The 20,653-nt window shown below is 42.4% G+C and overlaps 1 protein-coding gene across 3 annotated transcripts in view; it reads left to right on the top strand.

Annotated features, from left to right (window-relative positions):
• ASTN2 (astrotactin 2) overlaps window positions 1-20,653 on the top strand; it is an 882,294-nt gene that overhangs the window by 569,709 nt on the left and 291,932 nt on the right. For all 3 annotated transcript variants that reach the window (XM_043565814.1, XM_043565813.1, XM_043565812.1), the window contains one exon: window positions 4,153-4,341. In XM_043565814.1, the coding sequence (XP_043421749.1) occupies window positions 4,153-4,341 (189 nt within the window). The remainder of the gene's footprint in view (window positions 1-4,152; window positions 4,342-20,653) is intronic.

The following is a 20,653-nucleotide window of genomic DNA, read 5'->3' as shown; positions in this document are numbered from 1 at the left end:
GCCATAGCAAGAGAAGAGGGAGCTTGAGAATCAGACAGGATGTTTTGAAGGTCTGAGTCTGGCAGCAGCTTGCATCACGTCAGCACAGATTCCATCATTCAGAAACCCGTCACGTGGCCCCTCTGGCCCACCTGCAGGGGAAGCTTGGTTGCACAGTCTATGGTACACATCCAGAAAGAGGACCCAGTGTAGCGAATGGAAGACATTGTCTCTGCCACAGTTGGTGGTGGTGCCCAACATAGAGTTGAGTCTCAATATGTATTTCTTACAGGGGAACATTTTTTTTTAATTCCCCCCACATTGGTCTACAAATTCAATGTGATATCACCCAAAATTCTACTAGGGTTTTATGTGGAATTTGACAAGTCAAAATTAAAATTCATTTGAATGGGAAAATAATAAGGCGAGTGAGGAAGTTTTGAGATAGAAAATTAGTGTTTACAATGGGGAGGAGACTTACTTGACTATATCCAGACCACGCCTCAAAGCTACAGTAATTCAAGTAGTATATAATCTTTTTCATGTTTTTTCTATTTCTGAGAGAGGGAGAGGGAGAGGGAGAGGGAGAGGGAGAGGGAGAGAGAGAGAGAGAGAGAGAGGCAAAGAGAGAGGGAGACAAAGGATCCAAAGCAGGCTCTGCCCTGACAGTCGAGAGCTTGATGTGGGGTTCAAACTCATGAACCCCGAGATCATGACCTGAGCTGATGTTGGATGCTCAACTGACTGAGCCACCCAGGAACCCCTCAAGTAGTATAGAATTATTGCAGGAAAATACAGACAGCTAAATAGGAAAAATTCCAACCATGTATACATGGCATACATAGTGATTTAGTATATGACAAAATAGTATTTTACATTAGTTAGTGAACAGATGGACCCTTCAGGTAATGGTTACTCATTTTGAAAATAATGAAGTTAAAATAACCACTCACATCATGCACAAAATTAAATCCATACAGATTAAACAACCAAAGATTTTTAAAAACCTATATAAATACTAGAATAATATATAGAAATGTGTTTTATCATCTGTCGCTTCCTAAGCATTGCACCAAATTCAGAAGCAGTTAAGGACCAAGATAGAGAGGTTATAAGATATCAAAAGTAAGGTTAAAACACAAGTACAGAATGAAAGAAAATTTCAATATGTATGAAAGGAGAAGGAGAACTCCAGAAAATATGCAAAGCATACATAAGCCAATAAGGAAAAAGACAAGAATCACAATAGGAAAATGGTTAAAGCACATGGATGGACAACCTATAGAAGGAGAAATACACATGGCCATGACATCAAAAGGTGGGGAACCTCAGCAGTAATCAGGGAAATGCCAAGCAAAACAAAAATGAGTTTTTTTCCTATCCCATATTGGTGATAATGAACATGAAAGTTATGGGGAAATGGGCTTTCTCAATCATCAGTGATAGGATTGTAGACTGGTAGAGCCCCAACAGACAGCCATTATTAAATCTACCAAAATTTTTAAATTCATAAACCACTGACCCAGCAATCCTTTTTCTAAGATTTTTTTAGTAGAAACACATACATGTACAGAATGATATATGTACAGAGATCTTCATTATGATATCATTTGCAATAATAAACAGCTATAAACAACCAAAATGCTCATTAATAAAGATTAGCTAAAGGCATTATGGTACATTTATACCGTGCAATGCCAAATAACCATCAGAAAGATAGATCTATATGAATACTGGTTTGAAAAGATCTCTAAGAAATAGTATTAAGTACAAATGCATATCTTATAATAATGATAATGTCTGGTGTACTTACGAGTTTATTATGAACATTTATATATATAATTATATGCGTAATATTGTATTTATAAATGTATTTTTAAAAACCTAGAAGAATACATAATAGTTAACAATGATGACTACTGATATTAAGTAAAAATATGTGAGGAGTGGAAATGAAGAACTCTGTAGACTTTGATAATGTTTAATCATTTATAACAAGAGTATATTTATTCACAGGTGCATGCGTGTGTGCATGTGTGTGTGTGTCTGTGTGTGTGTATAAAGAGAGGAAGCTCTACTCCAGTAAACCATTTCTCATGTTTGCTGGGAACTCCTGGGAATAGATGGCTGGAACTAGACTTCGTTAGGAACTTACCATATACTCTGTGCATTCATGTAACTCATGTCATGTGTACTCCACCTTTATCAAGGGAGAGTTACTTACATTTAACAAATGCAAAAAGAAGAGGGGATAGACTTGATGAAGGCACCAGGACAGGGCTTCTTCCAACAACCTTCTGCTGTACTTGGGCAGAAGCATGTAGGAAGGACAGTTGGTGCATCTGTTCAACACACTAGAGGTGATAAGAGAACAAGGGAAGAGTGACAGCTTGCTTTATGCAGGAGACATTCCTGGCTTTTCACTAGAGTGATCTTGAGTCAGCGTTTCAGCTCTTCCTATTTGCTTCCTGCCTTCAGTTGAGTTCCACGTGTCTGGCATCAGCTACTGGTTCTTTCAACTTAGGAATATTTTCTTCCCAAACCATCGCATAGAGCCTCTCCCTTCTTCTATATGAGTTTCGGAGTCTCTCTGCAGTCAGAGTCAATAGATTTTCACAAATAAGAGCTTGCCTGCTTTCTACTGCCTCTCACTGGCACAGCCTTACCCAGGGTCATTTCATGCAAGTAGAAACAACTGGATTTGGAGAAGACAAGAGTAGAAAAAGGTCCCTTTGTTGCTAAACAGACTCAAATTTGAATGCCACTTTGCCTCTTGCTTACAGTGTGACCTGCTTTACTTGTCTCCTCATTTTGATTCTGGGTAAAGCGGGAATGATGAAATTAACTTGTTTCATGGCCAGAAAATAAATATACAAGAGGCACCTGGGTGGCTCAGTCAGTTAAGTGCCCAACTCTTGATTTCAGCTCGGGTCATGATCTCAGTGTCATGGGGTAGAGCCCTGCGTCGGGCTCTGTGCTGACAGTAGGCTTAGCATGGAGCTTGCTTGGGATTCTCTCTCTAACTCTCTCCGGCTTGTGTTCTTTCTTTCTCTCTCTCAAAAAGAAACATTTAAAAATAGAAATATATGAAATTTCCATGGAAAGTGTCTGCTCAATAAACACCACCATTTCCATCATTACTGTAATTATTTTGCGAAGTACCTTTCAATTCCTCTTTTTGCAGCCAATGTATCCAAGGATGTTATAGCAGCCTAATGAATTAATATAGGGTAGGAGTTTCTACCCCATTCTACAGATGAGGAAATTGAAGATCAAAGAAGTTAAATGACTTGCTGGGGTTCACATAGGTCCAAAGGAGCAAAGATGATATTTATACAAGTTTTTTTCAGTTGAGCAGCCTATTCTTTTGTGTGTCTTATCTCTTATGTGCACCCTTTTCCCAGTGCATAGCCAAAGGCCATGAACATGTAAAGACTAAAAGAGTTCCCATTTCTGGATTGATTTTTCAGGAGCTGAGACCTCTGTTTCCTCCTCTTCCCCATGCCTAAAAGATTCCTTTTTCACTACAAACATCCCCAGATTGCAAATATTATTTCCACACCCCATTCAGATGCCTATTTAGTCCACAGAGGAGGACCGGTTTAGTCCCTGACTCAAAGGAATGTCAAAGGCCCTTCTGCTGTTAGGATTGGGTAGTTAGAGGCCAACAGAGACTAGGTATATTGCTAATTGAGCAGAAGCAGCGGCTGCAGTGAGCTGTCCGTGGTCCTGGAAGGATCACCTCTGAGTTACAAGGGCAATAACAACCTTGTTTTTGCTAGTCTTCAACCTTGGTCGACAGATACACTGGGAATAGATTCTGGTTTGAGAAACTAGTTGATAATTCCCTGCGAATTGGTCTGTCATGCTTTTTAAAGTCTGTGTGTTCATGGAAAACAGTTTTTAAATTTGCTTTGTGCGTAGATGTGCACTCTGGTTTCCCCCTCGACTCCTCCAAAATGTCACAAATGACTTTCCCTGAATTTACCAATTTGCAGGATTAATGTGCTTCTCTCTAGACACCTGTGCCCTAGATAGATTCCAGCCAGAATAGCTGTCTCCATTCCTAAACTCTGACCTGTTTTGCAGGCAAAGGAGGCCTTGGTTTTAGGTCATCCACAATGGGGGCATCCAGCATGCGGAGCTAACTCTTGGCTCTGTTTTATTGTGCAGTTGTGTGGAGGAATACAAGCTGGCTCCTGATGGAAAATCCTGCCTAATGCTCTCAGATGTCTGCGAGGGCCCCAAATGCCTCAAACCCGACTCCAAATTCAACGACACCCTCTTTGGAGAGATGCTACATGGTTACAACAACCGGACCCAGCATGTGAACCAAGGCCAAGTCTTCCAGATGACCTTTAGGTATGGGCAGATACTCGCACTTCACTGATTGGATCACTGACCCAAAATCTGGGCAGGGGGCGGAAGCCATGGGCACCATGGAATTGAGCTTTGTTAGACTGACCAGTATCTTTGTAGGCTTATTGATGCCTATCCAATGAAGTGTTACAAGTTAGCAAAATTCATTCCATGAGGTTCCTTTTCCACTGACCTAGCCTTTATTTATCCTGCCCTTCAATTTTTCTAACTCTATCCACATATTTTTAATTCAGCCTTAAATCATCCTATAAGTACAGTTAATGGAATTTTAAAATGTTTAAATTAATCTTTCAGTCTATTAAAAAATAAGTATCCTATGTAGGCTATTCAGGCAGTTAAAAAATAAAGACATTTAATGAAGTAGAAAATAAAATTCCCATCACCCAGAAATATCCAGAATTAACATTTTCTTGAACATTCTTAAAACTCCTCTCTCCCTCTATCTACACACACATCCCCCCCCCCACACACACACACACTAAATCTCAGTAAAGCTGTTTAGAAATTGCTGTTTTTTGCTCAACAAAATGTCAAAGACCTCTTTCTCTGTTAATAAATATAGAGGTACCTACGAAATTAAAAGATAAGACCATTCTCATATAAGAGCAAACAGAATGAGGATTGAGTTGGCCAAATTATATGAAGATTAGACATGCAGCTTCATTAGGAAAGCCTCCCTGAGAGATCTGAAGAAGCAGGATTTATCATGTCTCACAATCTGAAGAATCAAAAGATGGTAGAATGAGAAGCATTGTTCTATGTATAAAGAATGATTATCTTTTTTAAAAAAACAGTACTTTTAGACAGTTTTGCATGAAAATGTAATAGGATATTATCACAGGGCAGGGTTCACCCTAGCATTTTGAGGTCATGTCAACAAAAGTCAGAATTGGGAAGAAATATCACCATTATAATCATTATCATCCCCATTCCATCATCTAATTAATAATAGTAGTGGTTATAGTAGGAGTGGTAATCATGACCACTATTTATTAAGAAATACTCCATGTCAAACTCTTTACCAAGTATGTTTAGTATTAATAATATTAACAGTAATGATGATGATGGTGGTGATGATATTAACTCAGCACATGCTGAGGGCATTCTAAGCACTTGCCATCTATTAACTATCTATTAATTTATGTGATCCTCACAATGGTCCTGAGAAGCAGGGTCTATTTTCATCCCCTTTATACAGAAGAAAAATGGAAATGTTAAGTGATTCTCCCTGATATCCCTTCTAGGAAGTGAGAGAGCCAGGATAATACCATTTTAGCTTCATTATTAACACCCTGGGAGGCACCATAGCCTCCATTTTGCAGCTGATATGTCAACACCGGAGAGGTAAAGTGACTCTCCCAAGGTCACCAGTGAGAGGCAGAGCAAAGAATCAGGTGTAAATCTGGCTGACTCCAAAGTCTTGCTCTTGTCTTTTCATCCAGTATACCTTGTCACTTCCCGGTTTGTAGAACAAGCATGGAAATGTGAACCCCCTAAAACCATTCACCTGTGTAGTTATCACAGCTGCTTGAGCACCTACTGTTTTCCAAGTACCATGCTGGTTACTTGAGATACAATGAAAAGTAAGATAAAAGTGGCCTGAGATCCTCTGGTGTCTAGGTGTAGTGTGTGGGCATATATGTGTGCGTGTGTGTGTGTGTGTGTGTGTGTGTGTGTGTGTGTTTGTAATCTTATGTACTTATTTAATTTGTGGTAAGTACTGTTGAATAAAGATACAGTGTTCCAAGATAGCAATTAACAGTAGGCTCTAATTTAGTTGGAGCAGAATAGTGGGTGTGCATCTATTGGATTAGAAAGCAATAATAAGACTTGGGAGTCTACTTTTCAGATGAAGTGTTATTTAACTAATACCTGGAAAATGAGTGAGAGTTAGCATTGGGAAAGATTTCAAGCAGAGACAGATGTTCTAAGAAGGAAAAAAAAATGCCTTTGGCTTTAAGATAGGAAGCAGTCTGGTGTGGTTTTGGCTGAGAGTTGTGGGAGGTGAAGCCAGAGCAGCACGTAGTGGCAGATCACGGGGGTCTTGCTGGCCAAGTCTTTATTCTAATAGTAAATGGGAGAACTGATAAAGGGTTAAAAGAGTGGTTGTATTACATTGTTCAACCTCATAGTGACTGCATGGGAGGTAGATTGCAATAAGGGTGGCATGGGAAAGTGTGAAATGGGGGCTTAGTTGGGGGTATATTTTGGAAGTCACGTAAGAGTGTTGGTGGCTTCAACCGGGATAATGGGAACAGTTAGGAGAGAAAGGGGGATATTGGAAGATATTTAGTTGAAAGGCATAATGCCCAATGGCCAGTGAGCAGTTGTAGGCAGAAGAGAAGGTCAAGCAAGGGATGACTTAAGGGTAATAGGAGTGACTGGTAGCCATACAGCAATTTGGTAGCAGAGTTGAGTCCTTCAAATCCCAGTGAAGTTTCCTTTCTACTATGCAGAGGCTCGAACAGCAGCTGAATGCTACTTTGTTGGAAAAATCTGAGAGACTTAAGGATAATTCAAATGAACTACTCAATACTGGGACTCACAATGCTAACTTTCTGTAGTTTTAATACTTTATGAAACTTCTGTTTTGAGCACCCTGATAGGTAAAATAATGCTGTGTGGTATCCAAAAGAAAGAAAGTGTCCCTTGTTTTTTGAGAAGGGAATTTACAAGCTCGCACAATGACATACACAATCGACAAAAATATATGAATATTTAATTTGCAAAGCGGTAGTACAGTAGTTTTCAAAGAATTTCTTTGTGAAGCCTTTTGAGAAGAATTAGAAGGAACGATAAGGGGTTTCTCAGAGGATGAGGCTTATGAATTGGGGTTTGAAATGATAGCAAAGAAAAGTACTTCTTGGGAGGGATAAGAGTTGAAAGGGCATTTTCTGGTCGAGAAACGAGTCTGCAGATGGACAGATACAGATAAGCAGGGGTGGGGACTCAGCAGAACAGGTCTCCACATAGACCCGGCTCCAAATCCTGGTCCCACCCATGACAAGCATAGTCATCTCATCACTTTCCAGCCACTGTGATGGACCCGTTGTATGTTTTATGTAGCTTGATTTCTCACAGCAGCTATCAGACTGGCTGGCTAAGTGATCAAATGTACTAATTCTCATTCTCTTGTGTGGAGATTAGCTTTGGGTGCAAAAGAAGGACCCAAACTGGAAAGTAAGATGCTAGATCCCAAAGAACCTCCATGGAATCCCAGATCTCATTTACATATGGAGAAGGGACTTGGGCAAGGTCACAAAACAAGTCACTGCAAAGCTAGCTCATGACCTCAGGTCAGATCCCAGCATGCTGGCCTTTCTACTACCAACAAACTGATCATTAAGAGAGAGCATGTTGCTGTAAAGGCTGAGCCTGGGAGTCTCCAGGCTCTGACAGAATTTTAGCCCCATCCGGAATCCTCATTCTGCCTCAAACACTCTGCTCATTGTTTCCAACCCTTCAATCTTGAGTTGTTTCTGAATAGCCAGGGTCTATGTCTGCCCTGATTTGCTCATTGAAAGGAGTGTAGTGAATAGACCACACTTTCTCTTTTGACAACAGCCTCAAGATTTAGGGAACTCCCCAGACTACCATTGTATTTGATTCACCCATTTCACATAAACTCTCTTATCCTTGGCTTCAGTTAAACTTTTTTTTACAATTATTTCCATCCTTAGACCATGTCACCTCTCGGAGGCACATGGTAAGGCAGTTGACTTCCCACAGTGGGAAGCCGAGTGACTCCTGATGAGTCTAAATTTATCTCTTTCAAGGCTCCCTTACTGAGCCTCAGACAGGGGGGAGGCAGTGGCTTCTCTGTCCTCCAAGTTCCAGAAGGCAGGCCTGCAAAATTTTCAATATCAAAGGCAGTTGTCATTTCTCACCTCATCCCCCGTTCCTTTTCTCCCTCCTCCAAGTAATCTTCGGTCCAGCCCTCCAGAGTAGCCAGCAGGCACCCCACCAGCCGTCCTGCCATATGCCTCATTTCCTGACAACCGCCTGGCCTGGGATTTCAAACTGTCTACCAGCTAGAGTCTCCTGCATGACAGGCACCACTCTGCTTCATTCTCCTCCCTGCCCCTACCTTGATCCTCACACCTAGCAAATGCTGACAGAGGACAGATGTGCATTCTCATTTCCCCCATCAAATCTCTGGAAAAGCAACCTGGATTTCTGGTCTATGAAAGGCCTCCCATTTCAAGTCTCTACACTGCACAAGACCTTAACGATTAGACCCAACCCCTTGTTTCACACATAGAGAAACTGAGACCCAGCAAACGATACAACTTTTCCAGGGCTCGCCATGATCTGGGGCCCGTTTGAGACTCAAGGTTAGAGTTTCTAACTCTCAAACCAATGTTCTCTGGCTTCTGGTTCTGTTGTAAGGGATGTCTGTTACTTCCTCGTATCCCTTTAATAGCATGTGGCCAACACAGAGGGAGGACTCAGGTGCCATTGGGGGAAGCCAGATTCTTTTTTTTTATGTTTACTTATTTTTGAGAGAGAGAGACAGACAGACAGACAGACAAAGAGACAGAGACAGAGAAGACAGAGCACGAGCCGGGGAAGGGCAAAGAGAGAGGGAGACATATCATCTGAAGCAGTCTCCAGGCTCTGAGCTGTCAGCACAGAGCCCAATGTGGGGCTCGAACTCCCAAACTGTAAGAGCATGACCTGAGCCAAAGTTGGATGCTTTAACCAACTGAGCCACTCAGGTGCCCCAGGGGACGCCGGATTCTTAATGACGGATGGACTTTAGGCAAGAGCCACCCCCGTGTATATGATTCTGCAGGAACGTGATTCCTTTTCTGACCACCTTCTCAGGTTGCCATGTTTAGGCTGCAGCCTGTCCCTGAGAGATGAGCATGTGGGGATGCTTACGACCCTGACAAACCTGGGAGTTTTCCACTGTGTGTGAAGATTTTGTGTGGCACACTCTAAGAGACCACACAGAAAGTTAGAGATAGGAAAAGAGTGACAACGAGAAGCAGTCACAGAGACAAAGCAGAGACGAAAGGTGGGGAAGTGGGAAGGAGTGAGAAATGAAAGGTTTGGAGGACAGACCTCAAGTGAGAGAGGAAGAAGATAGAGTTCATACTCAAGTCACAGCAGAGTTTAGTCCCAGGATGGGTAGAGGTTATTTTAAGAACCTGGGTGGTTGGGGCGCCTGGGTGGCGCAGTCGGTTAAGCGTCCGACTTCAGCCAGGTCACGATCTCGCGGTCCGTGAGTTCGAGCCCCACGTTGGGCTCTGGGCTGATGGCTCAGAGCCTGGAGCCTGCTTCCGATTCTGTGTCTCCCTCTCTCTCTGCCCCTGCCCCGTTCATGCTCTGTCTCTCTCTGTCCCAAAAATAAATAAACGTTGAAAAAAAGAACCTGGGTGGTACCTGGAGAGAGCTCTGGATTAGGAATCCGTTTCCTAATCAGATGGACATGAATAGACATAAAACTTTATGAAATTGTCAGATTCTGTAGAAACATGGAGAGTCAACGTAATTCACTCCTGAGTTACCCCCAAAACTCAGGAAGTGATGTCAAGTTTTGCTTGTTCTAATCCCTTTCGGTGCACATTGTGGGTCTTAATGACCCACGCAGGGTTGCCATTAGAATTCCCTCCTCTTAGCTCTCCATCAATGAGGGAATTGGGAAAGACTGTCGGAATGAGATAAAGTCATCAAAGGTTGGTGGTATTTGATTTTTTGTTTGTATTTTACTTCCTTCCCTCCCTAATCCTCATCCATCCTACCTCATTCCTGTAAGAAAGAGAGATCAACTTTGGTTATAGATTGCAGGGATTTAGATAAACATCACTCAAGAGCTCTTATTCAGCCTGGAGTCTCAGAAATTGCAGTGAAGGAAGTTGCTTGGGAATGGGGGCTGAGCAAATTACAATTGTAGATTTTGCAAAAGCCTCATCAAAAATAAGATGGTTCCGCTGGCAATAGATGTTTGCTCATAGGCCTTCCAGGATGACCTACAAAGAGCACAAGGAGCTCATGAGAGATTTGCTAGAAAGGTGCTTTTCAGTCTAGTCTGCTTATCAGATGTGCACATTGTACAGCGTAAGAGGATAGTTTTGGGTGAGATGTGGGATTTCAGGATGAGGCACCACCAGCCTACGCCTGGTGAGACAGAAGGGCTCTCTTTAAGCATTTGAGAAAAGCTGGCTTTTGTTAGTGGCACCCACTTGTTTCCCAGTGGAGGGTCCTGAGTCAGATCTTATTAAGTGGCCTCCAAAGCTATTTTTCTAGTGCCTTCCTGGGAGATGGCTAATGATACATGCTGTTTCTGGATCCTTCCCTTCCCTCCCTTCTCCCTTTCTCTCATTTTCTCCAGTTAGCCATATGCATTTTTGTCATGTGCCAGATCCTATACCATGTACTTTATATATTTTCTTATTTAATGTTCCCAATACCAATCACAAAATAGCCCTTAACAACTTGGTTTTATTAAAAAAAAAAAAAAAGAGGAAAGGAGGGGTGCCTGGATGACTCAGTCAGTTGGGCGCCCGACTTCCGGTCAGGTCATGATCTCGTGTTTCGTGAATTCAAGCCCTGCTTTGGGCTGTGTGCTGACAGCTCAGAGCCTGGAGCTTGCTTTGGATTCTGTGTCTCCTTCCTGACAGAAACATCATCTCCATGTACTTCTGTGAACACTATGGTAATGGGAAGGGAATTTGCTCTCATTACTTCCTCCTAGAGGTGACTTTCTGCTCATGTTCCATTGGTCAAATCCAGTCCTATGGTTACAGTACCCCTCAAAGTATTGAGCAGGGACATGAAATGCTGTCTACCAGGTGCTGAGAAGATCAAGAAAAACATGGGACATCAATACCATTTACTACACCGAGGTATAGAGATGTTAAGCTAACTAGCCTAATAGTCATACAGCTATCAGGTGATAGAACTTCAGTCTAACAACAAAGCCCATCCACCAGTGTAACTTTCGGGCTTCTAGCATTCTCCCACTTGACATCACCACCTATATAAGAACCGTAATAAGACCTTCTATTCTTTTCTTGACCATTTCCTTCATTCATCTCCCCCCCAAAAAAAAACATATTTATAAATGGATGAACTTTGAAGAAGTTTCAGTGATGCTCCCTCCTTTTGTAGATGAGATGCCTATGTCTCACAGTGTTTAAATGAACTACTTAAAATCATATAACTAGTAAATGAAAAAGTCAGACTTCCAACCCCCAGTCTGTTGGGCTGCACTGTATCCACTCTGAAGCCTTAAAGATCTATGATCCAGCTTCCACACTATATAGATGGCAACATCAAGGTCAAGCCTCCATATAAAGAATTAATGGTAGAGATAGGACTGGAAGCTGTTTTTCTGCATTCTCAGGCCTGGGTGTTTTGTGATACACCATGGTATTACTACAGCAAGAGAAAGCAAAGGAGGCTGCTGGTGGAGAGATTATTAATTAAAAGTGGCATTAGCTTCTGATTCTCAAGACAATTTTCAAGTCTACCTGTACAGTCATATCCCAACTCTTGACAATATCCTCAACTTGCTACCTGGAGACACAGCTGTATGTTCCCTTCTCTAGGGAATAAATTAATGAGACTTTAGTAGTAAACTGAGGACAGAAATTAGAGGCTGGATCACAGGAGTTAAGAGGCAACTTTCCCTGGGGCCCTGACTCTTGGGCTGGCTACAGAAGAATCTCTCTTTGGTCTATGCATTTTCCCAAGGTTTCTGGACATTTTCTGCAGGAGTGAAGGCCAATGTGTCCCCTGTCCTATATGCCCTAGAATAAAAAAGCTGAGTTTCCATACCTGTTCTGCCACTTCCTGTTGGATCACCCTTGCTCATTCTCTCCTGATCAGTTGCCGTTTCTGTAAATTAAGGTTATGGCAGAACTTAGACCAATACTGAGGAATACAGCCTCTTCCTATTCAACCCCCATGGCCACAGGCTTAGTGAAGCTTCTCCTACTCACCTGATCATAAGAATCACCTGGAGCTGCACCAAGACTTACCAATTGTTGTTTTTTGTTGTTTTGTTTTTTTCCCCCCTCCTAAAATAAGGAGCTTGGGAAAGTGAAGCATCACCATATGCCCATGTGCCTCACATTATCCAGCAGTTCGGAGATGTACTGGCCTCGTGTCTAAGATGCCAGACTCTAGAGTGTGAGTCCTAGCCTGCGACCTGTCAACTGTATGACCTTGGGCACATTTGTTCATTGTGCCTCGGGTTCCTCATCTCTAAATTGGAAATAATGACAATACCTACTTCTTGATGGTATTGTGATGATTAAAACTTTTTGAATGTGTATTTATTTTCAAGAGAGAACGTGAGCAAGGGAGGGACAGAGAGGGAGACACAGATTCCAAAGCATGCTCCAGGCTCTGAACTGTCAAATGCCACCACGAGAAATGATGAGGCGTAAACCCTGCATCTGCCATTGCATAGCTGTGTGGCTTTGGATAAATCTCTTACCCTCCGTGAACCTCAAGATATTCAACTGTAAAGTGGGGTTTTAACCTAAAAATATCCTCTAAGACCTGTCATCATCCTCCCAGCTTCCTCCACCCAACATGTTTTGGTGAATACATTGCTTTGGTGAAATGCCCAGGGTAGGGGTAGGAACAGAGCCCTTCATGCTCTGTGGGTCTTTGGGAGGTGGACCACTCAGCCAGCATTGTGGAATAGGCAACCGCCCAAGGTCACCTTCTTTTGGAAGGACAAAATCTTGCTCATGTATTGTATTACCTGTGTCCTGTAGGATAGCTCCTTTGTTTCTGTATGAATGACCTACATTCAATGAGGAATGTGGGATTTAGATGCCCATGTGTACTGTGTGGAATTTGATAATGGGCCATGGCTTATGCCTAAAAGTTCTGGAAGTGTGGAACACTTCTGTGGAAATATTAAAAATATGTAATAACCAGCTTAGAAGTGGTCCTGACCTATAGGAAAGGATATGCATCCAAACACAATGAAGGTTAACCAGTAAGTCCTATGTTCTGCACATCAGAACCTACTTGTTCAGATCCTACTTTTCCTTCTGGTACATTACCCAGTACCCATAGAGATGATTGATATTATAAAACCAGATTTTCTTTACCTTTCAAAGCCTGACTTTGAGGGTCATAGGAAGGTATTTCTCCCATGACACATGTAGAATGGGTTGACTACGATACTTCTACATGAGAAAACTAGAGCTCAGAGAAGTAAAGTATGGCATACAAGGTGATACAGCAGGTGAGGGAGCCAAGAGTCATGCCCTGCTCTCATCTCCATTCTGTAGCCTCCAGATAATGTGTGCAAATGCACACACATATGGCTCAAACCATATGATCCTCGAAGAGTAGGAAAGCAAGTAATAGCTCATCATCATTATTATACACAAAAACCCTATCTAAAGGTAGGACTTTTCCCTATGTCTGCTTATAGCCAGAACATAGTACATATGAATTACACTGGTGATTCTCAACCTCTAATATGCATACAAATCACCAAGGGATCCTGCTAAAATAGAGGCTCTGGTTCAGTGGGTTGAAGATAAGACCTGAAACTCTGCTTTACAAATGAGTTCCTGGGTCTGAGGACCAGCTTTGAATAGCAAGGCATTAAACTGAACTTTTCATGAGTTGTGAGCCCAGGTTATGCCTGAGACTAGAGAAGGATTGTCCCTCTTCCATTTTCCTGCTGGAGAGCAGTATTCAAGTCCCAGGGCCAATGACACCTAGAAGGCCATGCACTCCCAAAGGAGTCTTCATCCAGAGTGACCAAGTGCAGAGACTGTATTTGGGGTTTGCAGCAGCCAGGGTGACAGTCTTGCCCTGTAATCCAACAGGCCCCTAGTGTATAATGTAGCACAACTTGTTTTCTGCGTCCATCCATCCATCCATCCATCCATCTCCTCTGCTTAGTGATGGCTATGGGATGCTCTGAGAATCAGTCCCAGTTGGGGGGAGACACTCATCCTGAGTCCAGTATCCTGAAGCCATGGTTGGGTGCCCAGATCAGAGCCTCCTGTGTGCCACAATCTCAGTTCACCACCATTGAATGCAGCAGAGAGGACTTTGCAGCAGAGAGCTGGGCTACAGTCAGCTTCAGGTGGAAGACAGACTCCTGAAACAGAAGTGAGAAATCCATTTGGGAGGAGACACCGGCCTGAGTGAAGCTTTATTATTATTATTATTATTTAATATTTTTAACATTTTTTTGAGAGACAGAAAGAGACAGAGAACGAGCAGGGGAGGAACAGAGAGAGGGAGACACAGAATCCGAAGCAGGCTCCAGGCTCTGAGCTGTCAGCACAGAGCCCGACGTGGGGCTTGAACCCAAAACTGTGAGATCATGACCTGAGCCGAAGTCAGTTGCTTAACTGACTGAGCCACCCAGGCGCCCCGAAGCTTTATTATTATTAAGTGCTTAGACAAAAATCTCATACCCTCAACACTCATTAGTATAATTGGGGACAGAAAGAAAGTAGTAAAATTAAGACCTAGTGAAAGATGCTTTTTACTTTTTGCATGCGGGGAGCATGGAATTTCAATCCATTTCTAAAAAAGGCCTCTCTAATCTTTCTCCCTAATTATAGTAAGAGAAGAAAGACAAATAGCAACTTTAATTTTTTTTTCAAATTTTGTTCTTGGTGTTCACATCTCTAAATCTACCAAACGTGGTCATTTTATGAGGAAAACAAATTATACATAGTGTATTTTGAATGTTCTCCGACTAACCTAAAACTGTGTCTTTTAGTCTGCAGAAGGTGCTAAAACAACAAAAGCAACCAGGTTCACTTCCCTTCTCCCCCTGAATTTTTTTGGTTTTGTTTTTAATTTTCTGGCTTCAAAATCCCTGACTCTGTTCTTTTTCTAGGAGGGGGAAGCCTATTGGAACCACTGAGCCATCCAAAGCAGAGACAATTTTTAAAGAACCACAATTTCATTCCACGAAAATGTAGGCGGTAACTCAGGCTGGTCTAAGTGCTCAGAAGAAAAAGTCCATAGGGGAGCCTATGGAACAGATAAGGATAGATTGTAATTAGCACAGTAATTGTAATTAGCAGAGCAATTGTAATTAGCACAGTGATTGTTTGTTCATAATGGGTGCTTCCAAAGTGACTCCAGGCAGTTTGTTCTCTTAAGTATCTTCTGCCGTTTCCCTGGTGATCTTGTTTACACTGCTAATGTACTAATGTGCTTAGCAATCTCTTTTATAAATAAACACTCCAAAGGTACACGCCAGCCCAGCCCCTGGCCAAGCATTATGCATCCTTAATTAATGGAGTCCACAGCGATGAAATTTTACTATATTTGCATTATGCTAAGTAAGGCAACACCGGGTGTATCACTCTCTGAAGAAGTCACACCTCAGAAGTCATTTGTTGTTTTTGTCATTTTGTTAATTACAGGAGGGAATGAAATGGCCAGAGGGCTGCACTTGAGGTCAGAGACTCCAGTCCTGGCTTTACCACTGGTTCCCATTTGCTTTTAACAAGTTTTTGTTGCTCGGCTGTGATGTATGAGCTTTGAGGATGAAAAGATGAAGGAGACAGTCCAGGTCTCTATGCTTATGCAGATGGACCACTGGCCAGTGGTGAGCAGAGGTAGGGGAGGCTTCCTGAAAGCTGCTGGCTGAAATCTGGAGTCTGTGATTAAGAGTTAGCTAGGTGGGAGAGTGCCCCCAGGCAAGTAAGAGCACAGAGCATCTGCAGACATGGACGTCTAGAGGATCTTGAAGAGGGTGAGGGAAAGGGATTGTAGAAATAAACCGTGGTGGGGGATGGGCATTCAGTCAGGAAGGGTTATTTAAACCCCGACGGTAATGGGACCATTACTGGCTATGAAACTTTTCACGGTCTTAGAACCTTCTGAGGCCAGTTTGCTCACCACTAAATCAGGGAACATCATCATACCAACCCCACAGGAGAATTATGGTGGGGAGGGAGAGGTGATGAGAAAAGTCAGGTTAAAATGCTTTGTAAATGTAAAGACATGTGCAAATGTTAGTGACATTTTCCTAACATGAATCTGAGGATCTGTGAGATGCCACTTACTCTGAAATTTTGTGCCGGAGCGCCCATCCTGGTACACTTGAGATCATGTGAGATGCAAATTCACCAACATTACTTTCTTTGTGTTCCTTCCAGAGAAATGAAACAGTAAGTCTATTCTAAGCTCACATTAATAAGCCTACGCATGTGTATCAGGAAAATTAATTTTTAGGGAAATATTTCCATTTCAGGGAGATGCCCTGAATAGAAATGTAGTTAGTAACAATTCTAATGAAAGATAGGATCACAGTTTATTGGATGTGAATTAATACAGAGAGCTCCAAGGGCAGTGGCTGGGGTTTTATGTAACATCACTGCTGAATAATTTCTATTAATGATAATCTAGTGAAACACCTCAAAGGTGGCTTTTAAGAGTCCAAAATGAGCATTTATTTTTATGTCTCATAAGATCCTCAGAGGAGCCCATTAAGTGGGCAATTAATTAGCAGGCATAAGCCAGGAGCAGAAGCTGCAGTCATTTGGGTAACCCAGTCCTAGTTAATTCAGTATATTCCTGACCACGTTGCAAGAATCAACCCTGAATCAGTCAGCCACCTCTCCATTCTCTGTGCGGGTCCCGGCACTTGCCATGACCTGTGACCTTGAAGATGCTTCAGCTTGTTTTGGATGCTTCCTAGAGTAGGAAGAAAGACAGGATAAAGGGATGAGTCTTCCCTGCCAACTCACGGTTCAGAGAACTGAAGTTCAGAGAACTCAGTGTTCTACAAGTTTGTATTAATTCCCCCTCTACTTCTAAGGAGTTCATGAGAACCCAACCACTGGGAATATACAAGCCTATAGGAAATCTTGCAGCTGTGTTTGCAAAGGAGGTGGAAACCTAGTTTGAAATTAAACTAAATAGCAATTAAATTCTCCTTCAGCTGTGTGATTCACCCAATAAATAGACACTGAGTACTTATCATCTGCCAGGTTCTGGAGCTAAAAGCTGAGCAGGACTCAAGGAGCCCAACATTGGTATAAAGGGGAAAAGGATATAGTTTTTATTGGTATTATTTACATTTGTGTTTCCTTTTTTTTTTTTTTTCTTTCTCAAAGACCTGGGAGCATCTCTTTTTGAAACGTAATTATGGAGAAAGATAGAGAAATGCATTTGCAAATTCAACATAAGTCAATATGTAGGACATACCTATTGGTCAACCCCCCTTTCCTAGTGCCAGAGTCCTCCAGTACCTCCTGCCTTCCCACCCCAGCCTCAAAAATCCTCTGCCCTCTAGCCCAGTGGAACTGAGTTCAAACCCCTCTCTTTTATTGCAGTAGCCTTGAATAAAGTCAGTGATTCAGACTACCTTAATTTGTACGTAACGTCCTTTTGTTCTGATCCTGGCTCTTATCCAGCGCTGTGACTTTCAAAGCAGAAATTTCATCAGACTGTGTCGAACAGGCCAGAAAGAGGTTATTCAAGACTGCTGCAACAGGGAGAGAGGTCTGAACTCAGTTGCATTCAGACAAGGTCAGGAGGGTTTCTGTGGTTGGGGTAAGCAGGTAGAAGGGTACCAGAGGACTTCAGGGGAGGGTCACCAGCGGAATACATCCCACAGATGGAGTTATTCCAAATCCAAAGACGTATTTCTCTGCTATCTTCCTTGACGACTGTGTTTTAAAGAGATGGCTTTCGGATCCTTAAGAAAGACTTTCCTTCCTGGGTTGGAGAACTAGCCAGACACTTCTTGAAAGATTTACTTGCTAAAGGTGCAGATAAAGAATTTATAGGGACACTTGTCTAAAGCCATAGTCTGAGAAAGAGAGGTCAGACACCTAGAGTCAGGAAGAAGCTTGTTTGAAGATGGGTCAAGTTGAGAGAATCTCAAGGCCGGCTTCGTCACTACTATACCTTTACCTGTCTGTCTTCTGGGCTCCTTTGCCTGTGACAGTTTTGGAAGGCTCATTTTTTATATACATTAAATTCACAAAGTTCAAAAACAAAAGCAGCATAAAATACATACAATGGTAGTTTTTCATCTTTTCCCTGTTTTCTGCCGTCGCTATTCCCCTGGCCCTACCCTACTGTTACTCCTTTCTTGGGGATCTTTCCAGTGTTTTTTACATATAAATCCAAGCAAGTAAGATTAAATATTATCCCTCCCCTTTCTTCCATAAAAATCACACAAAGTATATTGTTTTTTTTTTTTTTTTACTTTTACCCTCATTTAGTGATATCTCTTAAAGGTCTTTCCATAGGCGATGAACTTTTAAAAAAATGACACAGAGAACATTCTAATACAGGGATCCCATCAGTGATATACGATGCCATCATGGAAAAACTAGGGGCCTCAGAGAGGAGAGAGAGCAGGGTTTTGGAGACTGAATTCTTCCTCTTGGTCTGTCATGCCTCACACAGGTGATTTCTCCTTTCTCAGCCGAGTCTCCTCATCTGTACGATAAGGTCCTGATAAGGTCTTTACATCTTGTTGTGTCATTGTGAGTCAACTAAGTCCTAGTAAAATTAACAGTAGTGGCAGTACTAACAATAGTAACAAGAATAGCAGTGACAAACATACAGGACTTATCTTGCACCAGGCGCCATTGTATCTTTATTTAACCAAAACTTTACTGAGTACCTGTTTATATGTCACTCACTGTCTTTGGAAAGCCAGGTATATAGCAATGAACAAAGCCCCTAAAATCCCTGCCCTCGTGAGTTGTATTCTAGTGTGGGAGACAATCAACAGATAACTATATAGAGACTATGTCAAGTGTAAACACGATGGAGGGAGGCAGGATCATAGGGCTGGCATGTGCTGGGCAGGGGGTCCTGTTTAATACAGGCTGAACAGAAAAGCCCTCTTCGATAAGGTGATACTTGTGCATAGGTCTTAGGTGAGATCGTGAACTTTGCAGGTACCTAAGGAAGAGCCTCCGGGCGGAGGGTGTAGCAAGTTCATAGATCCCTGGCATGATCCATGAACAAAAAGGAGTTCAGGTGGATGGAACATAGTGAAGGAGGGGGGGGTGAGTAGTAGGAGAAAATGTTCTAAGTTAAAAAATAATGGATGGCAAGTAGAACGCTGTGGCAATCTGTGTGGAGTCCCATGAGTCATGTAAATGCCATACTTTGGATTTTATCCTGAGTGAGAAGAGAAGCAAGCCAGTGCATGGTTTGAGTAGAAGAGGGCTCTAATCTCACTCATATTTTTAAAAGACCATTCCATCTGGGGTGTGAAGAATAGACTTTAGTGGCCAGGATAGAAGCAGGGAAAGCCGTTCCAAGGCTTCTGCAGTGGTTCAGGTGAAAGACAATGGAGCATGGCTGTACGAGTTGACATGATGGGCAGATTCTGGGTGTATTCTCAAGATAGGGCAACAGAATTTGCTGATGAGGGAGAGGAAGCGGGAGGTGAGGTTGGCTCTCTGTTTTAGCCTATGCCACTGGACAGATGGAAGTCCCATTGACGGAGACAGGAGAGGAGGCATAAGGGAGGGGAGCAGAAACAGAAATTCGATTTCAGCCATATTAAAAAATGAACTCATTTGTGGAAAATTCCAGCCATTAATAAAAGTAGGCAACAGTATCATAAACCCCAGGTCATCATCACCCTGCTTTAGTAAACGTCATCTGGCCATATCTCACGTATTTCCTCATGAAGATGTCAGGAAGCCAGTTGGATATACCAACAGAGAAGAGAAACCGGCCTTGAAATACAAATGTCAGATTACTTAGCATATGAATGATATAAAATAAATGAGAGGAGACAGACTCATCAGGGAGTAGAGAGAGAAGAGATGAGCCCAGGCCCAGAGCCCAGGGGCTCCCATACTTACAGGTCAGAGAAATGAAGAGGCACCAGCCAAAGAGGATGAGAACGAGTTCCCAGTGACCTAAGAGGAGAACTCAGGGAGGAGCTTTACCTGTATAAACCCATTCAGCTCCCACAGCAGTGTGGTGTCCAGAGATGACACTAATTTTCTCAGTCACCCAGCTTAGAAATAAATGGTGGAGCCAGGATTGACATCTTGGCAGTGTGGCTCCAAACCCATACTCAAACATCTCTTCCTCCCTTCCCCTTACACCACACGGTCACATGCCCTGCTCCATTCATATCACCGTGCTGGGCTCAGGGACTGGAGGGTGGCGGCAGCTGGGGAATGGAGGAAGCATATTATAAAAATATGCCCAGGCTAAAAGTTAACCAACCACGCAGGACATGATATATATGATAGACCACCAAATTACCTTGGTCAATAATTCAATACTGCCTAATAATATTAACGATGATGATAATTGCTATTTACCGAGCACACATGTATGGGTCAGAGAC

This window comes from Prionailurus bengalensis, chromosome D4 (assembly GCF_016509475.1).
Source record: "Prionailurus bengalensis isolate Pbe53 chromosome D4, Fcat_Pben_1.1_paternal_pri, whole genome shotgun sequence".
NCBI classification, from domain to species: Eukaryota; Metazoa; Chordata; class Mammalia; order Carnivora; family Felidae; genus Prionailurus; species Prionailurus bengalensis.
Note: the sequence above shows the minus strand (reverse complement) of the source record. Positions and strands in the feature narration are given on the sequence as shown.